This window comes from Megalopta genalis, chromosome 6 (assembly GCF_051020955.1).
Source record: "Megalopta genalis isolate 19385.01 chromosome 6, iyMegGena1_principal, whole genome shotgun sequence".
NCBI lineage: Eukaryota > Metazoa > Arthropoda > Insecta > Hymenoptera > Halictidae > Megalopta > Megalopta genalis.
Genome location: NC_135018.1, coordinates 11,841,115 through 11,860,276, shown reverse-complemented (window position 1 = coordinate 11,860,276; position 19,162 = coordinate 11,841,115). Strand labels below are relative to the sequence as shown.

Below are 19,162 nucleotides of genomic sequence, written 5' to 3'. Positions count from 1 at the left end.
TTGAGTCTATAGCGAAAATTTAAAAAATGCCTTTCGTAGATCTCTGTAACTTATATGTGAGCTGAAAATTTTATCGAAATCGGTTGAAGTTGTTATGAGCTGTAAGCAACTAAAGATTGCGAAATTCGCAGTTTTTCACGAATTTCAACAAAAAATAGATAATTTTTACATCTTTCAGTAGCTGTATCTTGATTATGCGTCAACCGATTTCAATGAAATTTTCGACATGCATGTAAGTTAACAAGATCTACAAAATGCATTTTTTAAATTTTCTAACTTAGCAGAATTTACGAAAACTCACTGAGTTTTTTGTCATTATTATATATCTCGATTTCTCTATATTGATCCTTACACTAACAACATTGACTTCTTCATTGATGATTTTAATAAATTTAAATAACAACTCTACAATGTGTGTGTCATCAGCAGCTAAGATATTTAGTTTTTGTGTTTGTCTGTATTATTATTGTTTGTTATTATTATTATTTTATTTTTATCAGTATTAATTATTATATTGAGTTTTCGTAAAAAAAATTAAAAAGGTACTTGGTACCTTGTTGCTAGATAAATAAATGATGGAAGAACCCTAGACGTATCATATGTATGAAATAAGAATCGTTTCCTTCAATTACTAAATTCCAGCTTTTTAGTTATACTATCAGTGTAATTTATGAAAGATCTTTCTGTAAAGATTACAACGTTAACAATTTCTCGTTTTGCTTTGCAGTAAATGTTAACAAGTATTTGGACACATTTCAACATTAATCCTGCAAGATCAAAGGCATATAAATGTAAGGATTTACTGAACAGTGCGCAACGGTTAATTGAAATTGTACTCCGGAGATTAGTGAGAATAATCACGCCCGAGGTGTTCATTACAGACTATTCGCGGTAAATTAGATGAAAAACGATCGCGTAAAAAATATAGATGAATACAAACGATGGAAAGATACGTAAAAACAAGAATAGTTGAAACGGAAAAATTGGGTGGACAAATTGATTTATGTGCTGTATCAGTGAGTGACGAGGCAACGACACTGACGATAACCAAAAAGTGTTGCAAGAATATACATGGCAAAATTGATAAGGGAAGTAATTGTTCTTTCTTTTGTAGCACAGAAAATCTCGAGTAAAGTTAAAATTTACGAACATAGAAATAAATCAACAATGTTCTAATTGATCGTCAATTGATGCAAATGTTCGCATACTTCAATAAGACGTATCTCAATCATTATTCTATTTAATTAAATTATTCTATTTAAAAATCACTTTTCAACCTAAAACCCATATTTGCATGCGATCTAAGTCGCATAACTTGATTTTTATGAAGTAGCATTTTTCTTATGTATTTATGGCAAAAATGAGTAGATAAAAAACGACAAAGTAGAAACATTTAAAAACACTAACGTTATTAAATACAAAAAAGATTTCTATCTGAAGAACTCCTTTGTCGTCCATAATTTCTTATAAGAAAAAGAAAACTATTCGTACTGTTATATTAACAACGTTGTATTCGTATTACTCATTTACTTAATAAAATCCAGTAATTATTTGTGAGATCACATAAGAATAGAATTTCATTCCAGGTTAAAAGACTGTAGAGCACGGATTGTATGTACTTCATAAATTGTGTTAAAAATCTTTATCACGAGTTCGACTTGTTATTTGAAGGGTAATGATATAGCCCTGCTTCTCGCAAGTAAGGAAGAAAATTTGCATTCTGCAGAAAAATGCAGAATTGCTTTAAAATCGCGACAACGTTAACACTGACAACCTCGGACACCGGGAAGCGAAAATCTGTGACAGAAGAGATTACTTTTTAGGCACGACGCGCCACTATAGTGGCTTGCTCCAGCAGCTCACTCGCTCATCGTTTGAATCAAATAATCGTCTTCAGATGCATTGTTTCATACTTCTTTTATCTTCACATCAATTTACAACAGTCTACAGGATGTCCTAAAAATGTCTCGCGATCTGGAAATGAGAAGTTTCTGGGATCATTTCAAGTAACTTTTTCCTTAGCGAAAATGCAACTCGTGGCTTTGTTTACGAATTATTAACGAAAAACACTGACCAATGAGAGGCGAGCTCGCCTAGCGCTAGGTGGCCGAGCTAATCGGCGAAACTGGGATTCGACCGCTCGACCGCTGGCGCCGTTGGCTCGGCCGCCTCGCGCCAGCTGAGTTGGGATTCGACCGCTCGACCGCTGGCGCCGTTGGCTCACGCGAGCTTAGCTGGCGCGAGGCGACCGAGCCAACGAGCAGTCGAAACCCAGTTTCGCTCATTGGCTCGGCCGCCTTGCGCCAGCATATCTCACCTCTCATTCGTCACTGTTTTTCGTTAATAACTCGTTAACGGTGCCTCGGAGAAAATTTTTATAAAGTAAAAAGTTGCTTCAAATGGCCTGAGTAACCCGCCACTTTCGGATTGCGAGACATTTTTGGGACACCCTGTATATACAGTATCAGACTCTGTACAGTACACATCAAACTCTGCCGTCCAGAGAAATAGCCTCGCGCAGAATTCAGCCGTACCTAAAAGGTTAAAACCAGATTTCTTTGGAAAAAAAACTCTAAAGGAGCCCTTGAGGCGCGAAGGATGTTTATAGCCCTCAGCGAGGTTGTATCCCGCGCTGGTAACCGTAACGCCGACATAGATGCACGGTGAATTCCGAAAATCAGCGGTTTATAAAAGATGCAAAGCAATCTGTCCCCCGTGAAAGGGTGTCCCGCCTTAACCTAGAAACTAGTGAAACCGTAAGCGGATCGTCCCGAAGGAAAGACGTCATTCCTGGTGACCTACCGTTAGGCGTACGTCCGCATATAAAAAATGCATTCGCTATTTTGCAAGGCAAACATTCTTTGAACTGCCAAACTGAACACGTTGTGTCTCTGTGATTTTCATGAGCCAACACATATCGTTCCTCTTATTTTATATTGCGAGCACCTCGGCGAGATAAAACGTTTAGGTTCGTAAAACCGTGCCACTTCTAACAGTCGACAAAAGTTACAATAATGGGTTTATGTGAAAGAGGACAGAATTCTTGCCGAGCATTTTTTATGCGATAACGTTAGAAACGAATTTAATACGAATTAGTATTTTGCGCACTTACAAGGGAATCACGGTGACCGATACACGCCGATTTTGATAAAACTTCGTGCAAGTGTTGATTACATATAATTAGTCATATTTCAATCGTACGTGTTTTCTAATTTATCGAGTTAGCTAAATTATATTATTTATAATAATTTAATTTTTTAATCTAATTTTTAACATTTAAACAAAATATGAAGAAAATCATTCATGTACAGTATAATTACAGTAAATTATACATTTTTCAAAGAAATAGCAACAACTAACTGCTTAAGAGAGAAATTAACTGTTTTTTGAACAAAAGAGTGTTGAAATAAAAATTATATCTTTTCTTGAAGCTTATAAACCTGTGCGAAAAAATGAAAAAAGAAATCATTTCCACGAAAAGCGAAATTTGCATCTTCCTGTTATTGAACATTTTTTCTAATAAATAAAGACGTTTATTCTTAACAAATCCAACAGTATACTAAAGCATATTGTAATTGTTGTGTCTATTCTGTGCAGAATTGGAGAATCATCTGCAAGATTTTATGTTATACTAGAGTAGCGCCATAACTATTATACTACTACTAGATTTTATGTTATACTACTAGCGCCAACTGAAAAAGCTGTGTAGTAAATACATAAACCATAGCAGTAACACATTATATATAACAAAACCAAAAGTTATTCGAACTAAAAATATTTTTTTAATGAACATGAACAAATCGAGACTAGTTGTTCGTTTCGAAACTGAAAATTCTTCGTCTTTTTTTTGCAGCGAGCGGATCTAGCCGTTGCGTCTATGACGATAAATTACGCTAGGGAGAGCGTAATAGATTTCACCAAGCCATTCATGAACCTCGGTATTGGAATTCTGTTTAAGGTGAGTCGCTGTTATTTCTTGCGCACATCATCATGGTTCCTTCAAACTTATATTTAATGTATCACTAATTATATTGAATTGACCCATAATTTCAAGCAATTTTTTATGCGAAATGATAATTATTTCAATTGGAAAAAACAAATATTAGCCAGAATTCGTTGGGAGATAAACCAAAAGAAAATTTACCATTTTCACATATAGGATTCGACCGTATAACATGTACAAGAGTGAATAGTTTGATTCCTTATGAAAAATTAAATAAAACAAATGCAATGACGATTTCCCGTCTGAGATTTCGTTTTCGAAAAGATCAAGCTTGATAGTTCATTTCGTTCTTTGATTTCTGTATACAAAGTATCCCAAAATTATGTTACTTCCGGGAAATGAGGGATTCCCGTGGTCATTTGAAATAACATAATTTTGAGACATCCTATATATTTCAAAATTATAGGATTCAAGAAACAACAAAACGATATTTTGTAAAAATATGAGTAAACTATGGTATTTTTGAAATTAATGTCTTCTATCTAATTCTGAACTTAGAATTATGGATCAACTCAATTGATTGAATTTGTATTTAAGCACAATTATTTGATCGGCGATCAAACATTCTCGTGCCAATTTGTGAGAAGTTGGTATAAAAAATCTCTATAAGTGCATTGATGTAAAACTTTGTTCTTGTATCGAGAACCTCGTTTCAAAGCAACTAGATCTTTACGCCGAAATTATTGAATTTTTCTTTCCTATTCAATGAACAGAATTTATCATTAGAGTAGCAATTTTGCTAATACATTACTAAGAGCTATACTATTTTTCTCACACACTAAACTAGAAATGTTATCATTGAAAGTATTATTTAATGAACACAAACTTTATTTTTCCCACTCAACCCTCACACATTTCGCAGAACAAAAATTCATCTGTTTTCTTCTGTTAGATACTATAAAACGTTTAATTTCGTTTCATTTGCATCGTAAGATGTACTTCCTTAACAATTTGACTGCCAGGCCAATAATTTAAAAAATGTCATCAAATTAAAGTAGTTCATTTAGTCAAATTAAAATTAAGGAAGATGTAATAGGTTAGCAAAAAAATTACTTTTCAAATCAGGGCAAATAATTCCGTCAGCCATGTATGGGTAACACGGCAGTCAGCGTGTTAAGCATAATCTGTTGATCTAGAGAGTGAAACAAAAACGATGAAGTATTATATTCCAAGATGTTTTACGTATTTTTCTAAAATCGTCCAAGGGACAATTACACAAGCAGCTAAAGTTTCCTAACATTTAATCCGGCTCTGTACGTGCTTCTTTTCCAAGCAGCTGCGAGGTTCCTATAATATTCTATAATTTCCGGTCACAAGGTAACACGGTTCCCAGTCACTTTGAAAGGATTACCGCGCGTAATAGTAGTCTCATTCCTATGGACAATGGTACGACGCGATCGGGTGGAAGAGACGAGGTTCTCGATGAAACCGATTTACCAGCGTAAAACATCCTCGCGGTGGACCCGTCATACGGCGGGCGAGAGGTACGGGATCCGTTTTAATTAAAATCGTAGCGTAACGTAATTTAGGTGCCATCCAGCCAGCCAACGCGGCTGTTCTCCTTCATGAACCCGCTGGCCGTCGAGATCTGGCTGTACGTGCTGGCCGCGTACATGCTGGTAAGCTTCACCCTGTTCGTTATGGCCCGATTCAGCCCGTACGAGTGGAACAATCCGCACCCGTGTCTGGCGGAGAGCGACGTCGTCGAAAACCAGTTTAGCGTCAGCAACAGTTTCTGGTTTATCACTGGCACATTCCTCCGCCAGGGCAGCGGGCTCAATCCCAAGGTACATTCCACGAGGTGCCGCGACACCGGACCTGTCTGTTGTTACGTTAAGGCAACTTTGAACTCGTCGGTTTACCTTTCAAACCACTGCTATAACCAAAAATTTATACATTTTCTAGTCGGGCAGTTTCTGCGTTCTACAACCACATCATGTCTCCCATACTGCCTCCCATCTCTCTTTACCTCCCTTCCCTCCTTTATCGAGTACAATTCTGAATACAAAGTAGTTTATTGGTGGCTCGAAGGCAGCCTCGAATGTGACCCATTTCGATTTCAATGGAATAGAATAACAAGCTGTATTTCTATAACGTAACTCGATGCCATGAGAAGATAATTTTTTGAGGTAGATACATTTTTTTAGAATGTACGTGAAATATCAAAGTTGTAGAAAAGTGATTATATAAAAAGTTGATAATAAATAGCTGAACGTGTTGAATACATTGTGAAAAATGCCAGTGACAATATATCTTTGCGCATGCGATGCATATAATTGTACTTTTTGTCTCAAACCTCATCAAACAACGTCGATTTGGCTCGGTATTTTTCGTTTAAAGACATATTTTAATTTACAAAGAAAAAATGTTGTTATGTGCTATTCAAAATGTCACAGAAACATCTGAACGTTCATTCTTTGCACACTATTACATCATATAGTTTATAGATAGTATAATAGTTTAAAGATAAAGATTCACAGAGAAGGAATTTTAACATAAATATTTAGTGGAAACATGATAAAAAGTTAATTTCGAGCTCTGGAATGGTACATTATAATAAAAAATAATGATTCGATAAAATTTTAACGAAATCAAAGCTTCAGTGTTAACGATCCCCTCTCCTTTTCAAGTTAACAGAACGGGTAAACAGAACTCTTGAGAACGGGTGCTTCTTGACCTTGCAGGGTCTGATTTGACCTTACCTAAGCGCATTAAACAGACGTCAAGTGTTTAACACGGAATCTGTGTTCACGACGTTACCATTTGAATGGACAACTGTTCTGTGTCAAATTAACCATTCATCCCGTTGTAATCCTAGGTTTGCCCTAATTCAGTCATAGTCTCTTGCATGTAGACTATTATGCGCACTTTCATTTAAAGTACTTATTCAATTATTATTAGTACGCATCGCTATGATAAAATTTTACAATCCAAGTAAAGTAGTTCTAACTTATCGTATTTCTGTCGCACTTCTTGTAATCGGTTTTTTCATTTGATGCTGCGAGCATAGTTTTTTTTTAATATACACAGACTAAACATTTGGCTGAACATTGAAATCGAAGCGTGCCGCACCCGAAGCTTTCTCCGTAAGTAATAAATGGTTCTCTTATAAACAAATATGTAGATACAAGTTCAAAGCAAAAAATTTAAGAATTTAAGAATAATTTAGGAAATAATTGCACAGCTTCAAATGGAACAATTTGTATTAGGTCGTATCTTTTCTAGCTGCTACAACCACAAACATGCGTGTAGTCGAACAATAACTAAATTTAACTGTCTTCGATAAAGAGTGCTACATCCGAAACTTGTATTTTAGACGTTCGATCAATTTTCCTCTGCAGAAGCAATTCCTCAACTATCATTGAACCAACAGTGCTCTAGGAACAGATACAGAAATAATTAGATCATATTCTAAAATAACTTCATACAATTCATCATTACCTCGCAAAGAAACGTAAATAGGTCCTTCATTTTCCAAACTCAGGAACAGCTCCACAACGATGAACCAAAAGCTACTTTCTACGACAGTGTCCAGAAATGTCCAATATCCACTCTTTTCAAGCAAATCCCTTTCCTAGAACAAAGCCAATTTTGTTCCACAAAAAGCTCGGCTACCCTCCTCGTTTCTCCGCGGTAGATAACTAACTAGGTGTTTCACGACTCGAAGATCGTAAAAAAAGGGATGCTGGAAAATCAGAAGCTGTGACATTGCCGATTGTCGCCAGTGTCACTGCCGGTCCATTCGAAATTGTCCGGCCACGCCAAGTTCTAAATTCGTGTACGCCTGTATACTTCGAGCCGTTCCGATTCCAACTGGTCCTGGGCAAAAAAGGGGGAAACGAAAAGATAAAGGAGCTGGCATAATGGTTGATCTTGCGGCGTGTTTTAGCTTTCCTATTGTGTCGTTTCTGACGGGCCAAAGAATAGAAGCGGGACTATGATTCCAGCGAAATAGAGGATCGCCTTTCGCGGCGTATTCAGATCTGCCAGCAGAGCAACGCGAGACTACTGTCGGTTTCTGAATTATTTGACGCGAGAGAATACTGGTTGAACGACGCGGAAAAAGGCAGAGAAGGGGCTAGCTGGTCCGCAGGAGCGTCTAACGACGCGAGAATAGTCGGTTCGTCGACCAGGAATCCTCCAACGTCGAGGAGGAATCCTCGGTTCCGTTAGCCACGGGCAGAGGGTTTTCGATAGATCGAGCCGATAGATCTGTAATGCGGAAATACATGTAACTGCTTCAGGTTTCCGGGCGAATGCCGTCCAGGCTGTTCTCATTCATGAATCCCCTCGCTGTGGAGATCTGGTTATCTATGCTGGGCGCTTACGTGATGGTCTCCTTGACAATTTGGATAGTTGCGAGGTTCTCCCCTTACGAGTGGGTCGAACCCAGAGCTTGTCCCAGCTGCAAATGTCCCCTACAGGTAGGCTCCTGCCGTGTGGTGCTAGTTCGACCATGTAATTCGATCTGCGCGAAAACTGTGTCACTCGGGAGCCGTGGGGAATCTGATGAATTTCCACTGTCCATCGAATCGTCTGGAATATCCGCGACTTTTCCACAGTTTGTATGCATTCGTCTTACCAATTTTTCAGTAGAACTTCGTGACGTTTTCCAGACATCCTAAATTCTAACGACGCACAATAGCCCCAATCCCCAAAGAGCTGGCCAAAATGCAAATTTCGATGTATATAACAGCAAAAACCTGCTATAATATCAAATGTTGTTAAAAATGTTCAAATATCGTGCCTATAAAAGTGTGATAATTGAACCACAGGTCTCTATGTAAAAGTTTACTACGCCAATTGCAACAAATTGGAGTGAAACAGAGAATTTTCGTTCCTACTAGAAACGATATAATATTATTGTTGTCACGAATACACATAAAATCGTGTAATAATAACTAAACTCGTTCTGTCGATTTGTTTTCCGCGATGTATTTTATCACGCCCGTTATTTTACGCAAATATTTGTCAATCTGTGCTTTGTTGACGTATCGATTAATTATTCAGGCAGTGTGAAAGCTGTCAAAATTCGACGTGTAATATACAAAATACCTGGCAGAAAATTGTCGATCGAAAATGCATGACGTTCAAATGCATTCATTCTAAAAGTGAGTCACGTATTATCTTGTAAATATTTCCATCAATAGTATAATGTAAACATGGAATAGAATTGCTACTTTAACGGAGTACTGAATTGAAAAATTAAGAAAATAATGCGAAGCTGCTCACGAATTTACGTCAAATTTTTTCAACGTCTTTGCAATGAGTTTTACGTTAAGACTACCAAGCAAGGCAAGCATTATTTATTGTGACAAGAGCGCAGTATCATTAGCGTGTTAGTGCCTTTAAAGAATTTCGAAGCTTCCTGAATAAAACCAAGGGATTTAAAACTTTGTTAGGTCATGCATATAAAGCGTTCAACAAAAGTTCGGCCACCTAAATCTCAAATGCTATTAAAACTGGCCGAATAGTGTACTGCATTTATAGAATGATTATAAACTTTACCACCAGGCTAAATAAAGGGCTAAATGTGAAATCATCTAACGTTACCGTGCAACATAGTCACGCGATACTCTGTGTACCGTCGTATATAAGATGACCCGTCAGCGGAATTCCTGTTTTCGTATGATGTCGCTGGTTCGAGGAATTTGGGACAATTATTCCCCACGGCTCCGCGATGGTGGCACAGAGTATAAGGAATCCGAGAATAGACTGTGTTATTGTCCTTGAAATTTCGCACCACTTGGCGGGGGTCACGATGCGATCAGGGTGGTCACGTGAGCGCCTTGGATCCCGACAGCGACGACATTCCCCTGCTGAGAACCGTGAACGAGTTCACTCTGGCCAACAGCTTCTGGTTTATGGTCGGGACTCTTATGCAACAGGGAAGCGACCTAAACCCCAAGGTAAACATGTCACCACAGAGTCGGCGTACGGGAAAAACTTACTTTGAACGTGTAACCGCGAGAAAGTATGCACGGAAAAGCTTGTTGGAATCCGATCAAACGTCGGCATTCGGCTCCGCATTCAAATAGCTTCATTCCCGGCTGACTTGCAACAGATACAGTGCACCAAAACGTGTTAGCACACCTAGTTTCCTCCGTGATAAGTTGTCATTGATGTTATGAACTACATGCGATGTTAGCACATCGCAGCAATTTAATTTTCTTAGTACCATATTGGTACTAAGGTCGGTGCTGAGGTTTATATTGCGCAAAGATACGTAATCTATTTACCAAAACGTTAGTAATGTGCTATTGAGAACAATGTTCATGTTTTGTGAGAAAGAAAGAAATGATTGGAAGAGATTCCAAAACTTAGGAACGTCTCGTTGCCTTTCTTATAATAAGACACACAAAGGATTCTAAATGCTCTTTTTCTTGACATGTGCCCAATAATAGATTTTTAGTCATATGATTTTCGTTTTTTGTGCATACTTTACGCATTAATGGCAAACAAAGATTTTGAACTAGCGTAACATTTCCATATACACTAAATCAAGAAAACTAAACTATATCAACGTGCTTCTTCTATAACTTTTACATTTTCTTAAAAAGGTAACTATGCCAGTACCTTTTCCATCCACTGTTAATACAAATGCAAATATAATACAAAATTCTTTCCCATTTTGCTAAAAACTGATGATTCGTCTAACTTTCTGATTTCAATAAATCCTTATCGTACACTCTTGTAGCGTTTACAAGAATTTCAAATTCAGCAGTCCTGTTCAGTACTCCCACAGTTAACGTATCGTTTCCTCCATGTAGAGCATAACGAGAATAATATTATCGCATAACGAATCGATCCTAAATACGCAGAACAAGGCAGCCCGTATAATTTTCACGATTTAGACCGATATAAAATGAAGCGACCGAGTTGCGAACAGCAAGAACCCGAGCTCCAAACAATCATCTTCAACCAAGTTTAAAATAACTTGTACCTCTTACATTGTTCGCCTTAAAGTTGTCCGTTTAAAATGAACTTGCGCAATTTCGTTGCTGTTGTAAAGCCAGTATATGCGCAGTTCTTGGATGCAAGCGTAAAACTGCGTGCTGAGACCGGGCTTGGACAAGCCACAAAAAACCAGGTTCCGTTTTATTCGCCAAACAATTACGAGGACAACAGTCCCCTTTTGCCCTTTTTGTCCCTCAGAAACGCGTTTTTCTCTTTCCTTACTTTCGCCGGGCATCTCGTTTCCGGTCGCGTTCGGCTGTTTCGTTCCGCATTTACAAAGGAACTTTTTGCCGCTTTTAATCACCGCGACGATAACCAACACTGACACGTACCGTCGGAAGGTATACGGTGCACAATGTATTTGTCGGAAGTTCGAAATATTGTTGGTGTCATCACGCGAAAAAGAAGAATAAAATCAATCTGTAAATCTGTCTTACGAAATTAAAATTTCAAGATCGAAAGATTAAGCAAGTTTGGGAAACCTCTCTAATCCTAGCACAATTGTCAATTTTCCTAATAATATGAACAAAATTCATGTCTATTGCTTCTATAATATTCGTTACAGAGAAACCAGTTTGAGGGATTTTTTGATCCAAGGAATGTGATTCCAGCATTACTTATTCATAAAAACAGAAGTTACCTTCATGAAAAGTGCTTCAACCTAAAGAAACCCCCTCGGAACTCAATAGTTAGAGAATTACTGTTAATAGATTTGCATTTGTGTTTATGCAAAATTATATTTATCTTTTTCCGATCTTTATTCATGTATGACGAAATAAAGGACGGTTTTATTAACAGGAAAAATATCAACCTCGATTAGTCTAATTTGACAATTAAAATAAAACAAGAATTATTTTCCTAATCTCAAAAACCCTCCAGATAAAAGTAAAATAACACTAGCATTACATTTTCATTGCTATACACTATGCACTATGCTTTACACTTTACAAGCTCGTGAATAGCATAGATTAAGATCCGCATTGCGGTAATCACATTGATTGCAATGAATGCCCTAAACCAAACCATACCTGTTAAATGGGCCAGAAAATGCCGTCCATTCATCAGTTTCGCGTCGAGATAAGCAAATTATGTGCGAAATCCAACAAGCTTCGCCGCTTTGATACGAGATAGAGCATATAAACAGAGGAAACGATTTCAAGCACCATATGAGTACATCGTGGCGTTCCCACGACGATATTAACATATGATGAAATATTGCGCACGTTGAAGACGGATGTTCATCGGTTAGAGTCAAATTAGGTGGAATGATCCTATTCTCTCGGAAACGTTGTTCTGTTTTTGAAGAATTAGAGTGTGATCCGCGTTTTACGCAGTTCATTACATGTCCGATTGTTTTGCTTCAGTTGCACCGATGAACACATTCTTTTGTTAGCGAAACGCGAACAATCACTTCAAGAGAACGCATGTCACCCCTGCATGCACATAGCAGCCAAGCACCTTATATTTTGTTGATCGCATTTTCGTCGCGTCGCACAGTGTTCGACATGTAGCATGTAGTGCAAAAATCAAAAATTCGAAGTGTGAGATCTAAAAAGTTTTTAAAACCACTCAGAATTTTTGCGAAATATATCACAATTTGTTGTTGAAATTTCGATTTGAAGTTTAATGCAATAAATCAAAGCTGTTCAAACAGACCTCGTGACCGGCAAGGGAGTGGCGGAGTGGGGGCGTGAGAAAAGAAAGAGCGAAATGTGTTTACGTTTTCATGTCATCCTTCCTCTCTCACTCGCACGCATTACCGTTATATGCCAATTGTCCGGGGCCTAGAGTCCACCAACAGATGTTTGCCCTGGGCTGAAAATCGCTGCCTGTACGGGCAAGCTGTTGAACAGCTCTGTAATAAATCAATGTATTTCTTCAATAATGTGCCATTGGCAGAATATTAGTTACTTCAAAGCGAGTAAATAATTTTATGGAAATTATTGTAATTGTTCTTGTTGAATATTTATCATCTTTAGCGAGACTTTTAAACAAAGTGCAAAAAGTACCACCCTGATTTTCTGTATACTACCTCCGGACTTTACTTCAAAATCAGTTTTATTTGCTCGAATTTTTTCAAAATGAAAATATTAACCGACATTGGCATGAAGACGCACAGTGTTTGACCCTACAAAGAAATTCAAGGGAAATGAAGAATTTTTTATACATTTTTTATGCGATTGGTTATCATATAATTGAAGGGTAACTTTAGTTTGAATATGATCATCTCGATTTTTCACGCATTATTATTTTTCACGCATTAAGAAACTCTTTATTCAATAAAAAAATTAAGCTTATTTAATTCCTCTTGTGTAAAACTGTATTCTTTTCATTAACAAATTCCAGTATAGGACCGAACACTGTGCGTCGCTTCGATTTTTTCTCCAGGCTCCGAGCGAGTAAGTTCGCGCGAGATTCCAGCTGATGGACATGGCGCGAACGGTTTCCCGTCAGCATTTCCATGAAGTTCCATGCATGGGAAATCTGTCCTTTAAGCGCGGTCGTAAAATCACACGGTTGCTGTGCGAATACAGTGATAAATACACTATCAGACAAGCGGTTGATAGAACGGAGTTGTCCTCTTTCCGTCATGCTTTGTATGTAGCTCTCTTAAACGAGCAGCAGATGCGCTGATTTTATGCGTCACTGCTCTCTTGACTGATAAGAATAGATGAGAGACGCCAATGGCGCCTAAAATCGCTGTTTACCAGGTTGATTTCTTATTTCTTAACGATGGAACGGAATGCGAATAATTCACCGTAATTCATTCATAGTATTCCGACTTGAAACGATATTCATTGTAGAGAATTTGATTATGATTATGCCACAGCCAACTAGGTTTGTAGATGGCTATTTACTGGATTCAATCTATTATTGTCGTAAATAGAAAATGTATCCATGACAGGTTTAATCATTGGAACTAGGCATGGGAAAATGTTTAAAGTAGGATGAAGCCCGTAATACCATAAAGCATACTTTTTCGATTCCACTTTTCATAAATTAGCTGATAACAATTTATATTTGCATAAAAATCTGATTTTCAGTTTACGATTAGAAGCAAAACGTAAGTACTACTTTTCTCGATCAGTAGTAAACTACACTACTTTTTCTAACGGGTTGCTACGTTTTCTAACGAGAAGTTACTTATTAACTTCGAAATCGAAAGGTGCCGCTTTCCATAGTTACAAAATCTAAAGTGCTAATCTTCGTACAACAAATGAATCGTGCTATTTTCCTCAAGATAAACTCTAGTTTCATCAATGGATATACAAATATTTATAGAAATATTAAAACCTGTGATTGGACATATATGTAGAACGAGAATGACTCATAGTGGAACAAATTGTCCACGGTCGGATAAGTAGATCGTGAATGATACCCACAGATACAAGTAGTATAAAATTGATCTACAGTCAGGCAGTGGAATATGGTTAATCAATGGTCAGACAAACGAAGAGATGAAGTCTCATGATCAGGCATGTGACATATGAAGGTCACCTTAAAAATTGGGAGGCTACATCTAGACAAGATTTATTATAAATTGTTTATTATAATCGTCTTATAATAATTTATTATAAACAGTTATACACACTTTTTTCCTCGAAACGGAATTAATTCTATTTTAACCTATTATTTCATAGTTTCCCAACTCTTTTTCTGGTTCACTACTCCTTTTTCAAAGGACCACAAAAAGTTCAAGTGCAGCTTTTCGAGTAATTTTTTAATCTGATTTAATTGATTAAACCGAAACGCTCTATACAATATATATTTGATGATATATATTTCATTTTATGAAATTAACTTATAAGTAAGTACCTTGTGGAAATCCTCGTTGATTGAACGATCATTGGCATTCGATTGCACAACCAGAAAGAACGGGGAAAATGCTTGAGTTCGACGTGAGCAAGGAACATTCAATTTCGAGTGCCTTCACGAGAAGGGAGAAAAGAATCAGTCGATTAGCTCGCTGATTACTTCTCCCTGAGCCATTTACTCCGAACGGTTCCTACCGTAACTCATCTAGCACGATAGCTACAGTTTCCTGTGATCATTGTAACTTGCTGCCCCAAGCATATAGCACACTCGGTAAGAACAATTGCTCGTTTCACTTTCGTAAAAGAAACCTTCCTTCTAGCCTAATGTCTTAAATCATTATCACGCCGCAAATTTTATGCACTCATAGCATTCGATCTTTTCAATACCAAAGAATTCGAGAAATTCTAATCTGACAGATATTTTGGAGTTTCATAAAATTTGTAATTCCATTTCATGAAGATTGGTTGGTAAAAGTTTGGTACTTATAAAAAGGTCTACAGAACAATAATATTACGCTATAACTAGAGCACTAATATTATGCTAGACGATAATGCGCCCAATAGTGTTGAACTTAGGGACATATTCATATAAATACTTTCAGTAGTATTGAAAGGTTCATGGGGGATATAAATATACCTACTAGTGTCAATTGTTGGAACGAAAATGCACCTTGGCATGTTCAAAGGGATAATTAATTTGAGGAAAATGAAATTTTCAAATTTAGAGACGTATTATTTTATTAATTCGTTTACAGCGTCAAATAGTACGTTTTCATAATATTCTTTCAAACTGTTCACACGCGTTTATAGCATTACAAAGAATATATATTAATTTATTTGAAAAAGTGTATATAGAATCCTTATCTGCCATAAGGATTGGCAATCGTTAAAGTTGAAAATTTCACTTTTCAAATGAAATTAAAAACTGATGTTAATGGAGAAAGAGTTTGAAAGAAAAATTTATCGGTCGGTATAAATATAAAGAATGTTCGGTATTTATGCGATAAGGAACACCTGTACTACATACGGTGCTAGCCGGCTCTGGTGGCATGTATGTCCATGTGGGGTTGCGTTGCGACTCTGCGAATATCTCGCTCATGAGAATCCCCGGACTGTGCGTTAAAAGCTTAGACGAACGGATGCGCGAGCAATTACGATCCTTTCAGCTTTAAAGGCCGCGTAATAACGAAAATTTTCCTTGAAACTTCACCGTTACGAACCGCAAGTGACGAATTAACGTTCGTCTTGAAAAAGGCTATGAACAAAAAATTCTTGTGCTTGAAAGGTATTCCGTAACGTTGATAGCGATAAGCGTAAACACCAACTGCTAGGCAACGAGCAATTCTTTCTCCGATGTTGTTCTTTTCTTCGTTTACTCCTTGTTATAATCATTCCCTGTTATTACCATAAAAACATCAGCTGTTTAATGAGAAACATAAATAACTGGACATTAATAAACTGGACAACAATAAATATAATATAAGCGAAAGTTGAGAAAGCAAAATTAATTTTTGGAGAACAAACAAAATTTTACCAGGATGTTTAGAATGCAAAATAGATGAAATAACACTCACTGCGATAAATTTTAACGTCCTAGCTTTCATTTTCATTAATTCAATTACTTCAACTTTGTAGAAATTTTTAGGAATTGACTTTTGAGACCTTACTTGTGAACCGTTATTTAAACAAGCATCCATACCAACAATGCAATATTAAATTTTGTTATTTTATATAGAAGACTCTACATCTACAATATTGAAATACAAATTAAAACTGTGTTACTATTTCTATAAAAACGCAAGAAATTTTCAAAGTTAAAAACTGCATGTTCCATTTCAAAGTAGATTTCTTTCATCCAAATTCACACACACGCGCGTATTCTCCTTAGCGAATTCTATCAGAAAAGTTTATTCAATGTTAAAATGAGACAACTTAGAAAAAATAAAGTCTTATCGGTTAGAATATTGACGCAAAGGGAGAGTTATTTCGTAATATGTTGCTTAGAGCGGCCCTTTCTAAGATCGATCCATCCCTAATGGCATGAAGTATGTCATTAGCAGTCCCGCGATGCATAAATGAGACCGCATATTGCATTCTTTGTTCGTGGAATGTTGCTTCGACAGGTGCCTCGAGCTCTTAAATCGTCTTCGGCCTCGATGCTCCACCTAAATACGTGGTTTCGATTGATCGTCGCAGCTCTTTATGGGCTTCCGGCTCGGAGATGAAAAGCTGAAGCGACATTCACACGGAAGATGAGTGCTTTATGAGTACCATGATGACTGTTAAGTGTCTCAAGAATGTTCTCCGAACTTCTCCCGTACTTCTCACCGGCATTAAACATAGTAAATAACGCACAATAGTAAAAAGATAAATTGCTGTACAGTATTTCTAATTTTACACAAATTCTATGTTCAAAAGACCAAAGAATATAATAGACATATTTTTTTCCTCACGACTTACTTAGTTCCAACTTAGTACTTTTCATATCACACATTATATACACATATATAAAAAAATATGTCTATTATATTATATATTATATATGAATATACCTAGAACATTTTCCAGCGTAACAGCACAAAAACGAACGGAATCGTATCGTTAACAAATAGTAAAGGAGAGCACTGGACTACCGAACGCTGTTAAATCATTCATTGTCCCGGGTCCGGGTTACAGCGTTGCCAAGTATCCACCTGTTGTTTAGCTGTTTCGATCTTTCGCAGTCCAAAGGCACAATAAAAGAAAAGAGTTACGGTTCCCAGCAACTCGAATAAAATTTATAAAACAATCGGAAAGGGATTGCTCGCGTGGGCTGCCACGAATTTTGCGACTAAATAGTGTATCGATCGTTATCATCAGGCAACTAGCACAAGAATAGTGGGCGGAATCTGGTGGTTCTTCACGCTGATCATCATCTCCTCCTACACGGCGAACCTAGCTGCGTTTTTAACCGTCGAGAGAATGATAACACCCATCGAAAACGCGGCGGATCTCGCAGAACAAACCGAAATCTCTTATGGTACTTTGGAAGGTGGCAGCACGATGACGTTCTTTAGAGTAAGTATCTGATGTTTAGCAAAAAGCTGCTTAAGATGAAAATCTGACGAACATGCTTTCGACGAGTGAGTAGATCAATATCCATTGTGCTGGCGATTACGATGTTTGTTGTGCGTAATTTTCGTTCCACTGCAGTTCCTTCTTCAATGGTTTCCGAAGCTTAATAAAAAAAAGAAATTATTTAAATTAGCCATCAAATGTTTCATACCTTGGTTAGTGAAACGGTTCATTACTACTTTTAATAGTAATAATTAGACTGCGCATCTTTATGCAAAATTAAAATTGCCTAAATTAATTATAAGGAATATAAATTACCTGAAAATGTCTTTTATCTTCTTCTAATGCCATTTCAACTTTGTATTTGTCACACTCATTTTTATTATAAATGCATAAAACCACCAGTCATTTTTAAGTCACTTGACGTATAATGTCTAGAATCTATTATATATTCAAGTTGTTTTCAAATTGTAATAATATTGCAAAAATGATTTATTTTAAAGCTTCACATCTCTATTTTCCAATCCATTCATTATTCCCTACTTCTTTTTGCACGATATGAAAGCTGGGAAATAAAAGACATGCTTCTTCTAAAAAAATGTTGCTAATTGACGCATTTTCAATACAGTTTAACAATCATAAAAGCATTTTTCGCAATGGATATCCATTTTACACTGAAAGCTAGAATAATCCTTTGAAGAGCAAATTGACCTGCAATTTACTGGAGGTCCAATTCCGAAAGCTCAATAAACATTTCGCCGCTGCGGGTGCTTGAAATTTCAATGCAAAAAGCATCATTTACGACATTCGAAACGCGGACAACAGTTTTCGACGAACCAACCACTTGTCGATAGCTGCGCCGAGCACTCTTCCATCGGTATTTCGCACGTTCCTTCCGATGATTTTAACGAATGGGACAGGCGAATACATGCGACCGGCCGGGTGATATCAAAACCGTAAACTTATCGGTTTTAATCGTACGCGTGACTAATCTGACTAATTACGCCGCTGAAACTGCGTTACAATTTTCGCGCGTCCACCGTGAAATCCGCGGCACGAACCGCTCGCGTTGTTAAATTTCCGAGAGCATTCTCCTGCGGACTCTTAAAGTTATTAAATCCGTCGCGGAACGATACGCCATTGTTGCATTGTACTAATACCGAGCTATTGAAACCGCGAGTCACACGCGAACACTATCGCGTATTTGTCGACGCGAACGTTGTCGTCGCCAGTAAACACTGCTGCCTTCGTGGAACGGGAACGAAGAGATCAGAAAAAAGATTTCTGGTATACTCTCGAGAAATTGCTCTCCGGAATTCCACGTGAACTGCGA

General features: G+C 37.3%; 1 protein-coding gene and 1 long non-coding RNA gene across 9 annotated transcripts in view; one reads left to right on the top strand and one right to left on the bottom strand.

Annotated features, from left to right (window-relative positions):
* LOC117225952 (glutamate receptor ionotropic, kainate 2) overlaps positions 1-19,162 on the top strand; it is a 252,150-nt gene that overhangs the window by 203,753 nt on the left and 29,235 nt on the right. For 7 of the 8 annotated variants that reach the window (XM_076523370.1, XM_076523364.1, XM_033479841.2 and 4 more), the window contains exons 11-13: positions 3,854-3,958; positions 5,533-5,790; positions 17,635-17,832. In XM_076523370.1, the coding sequence (XP_076379485.1) occupies positions 3,854-3,958; positions 5,533-5,790; positions 17,635-17,832 (561 nt within the window). Of the gene's footprint in view, positions 1-3,853; positions 3,959-5,532; positions 5,791-8,247; positions 8,428-9,774; positions 9,913-17,634; positions 17,833-19,162 lie in introns of all 8 variants that reach the window. The other variant, XM_033479880.2, reaches the window with a different exon arrangement.
* Positions 16,488-19,015, bottom strand: LOC143259789 (uncharacterized). Its single transcript, XR_013033790.1, has 2 exons — positions 18,148-19,015; positions 16,488-17,991 (listed from the first exon to the last, which is right to left on the bottom strand). It is a non-coding gene; the product is annotated as an uncharacterized LOC143259789 (long non-coding RNA).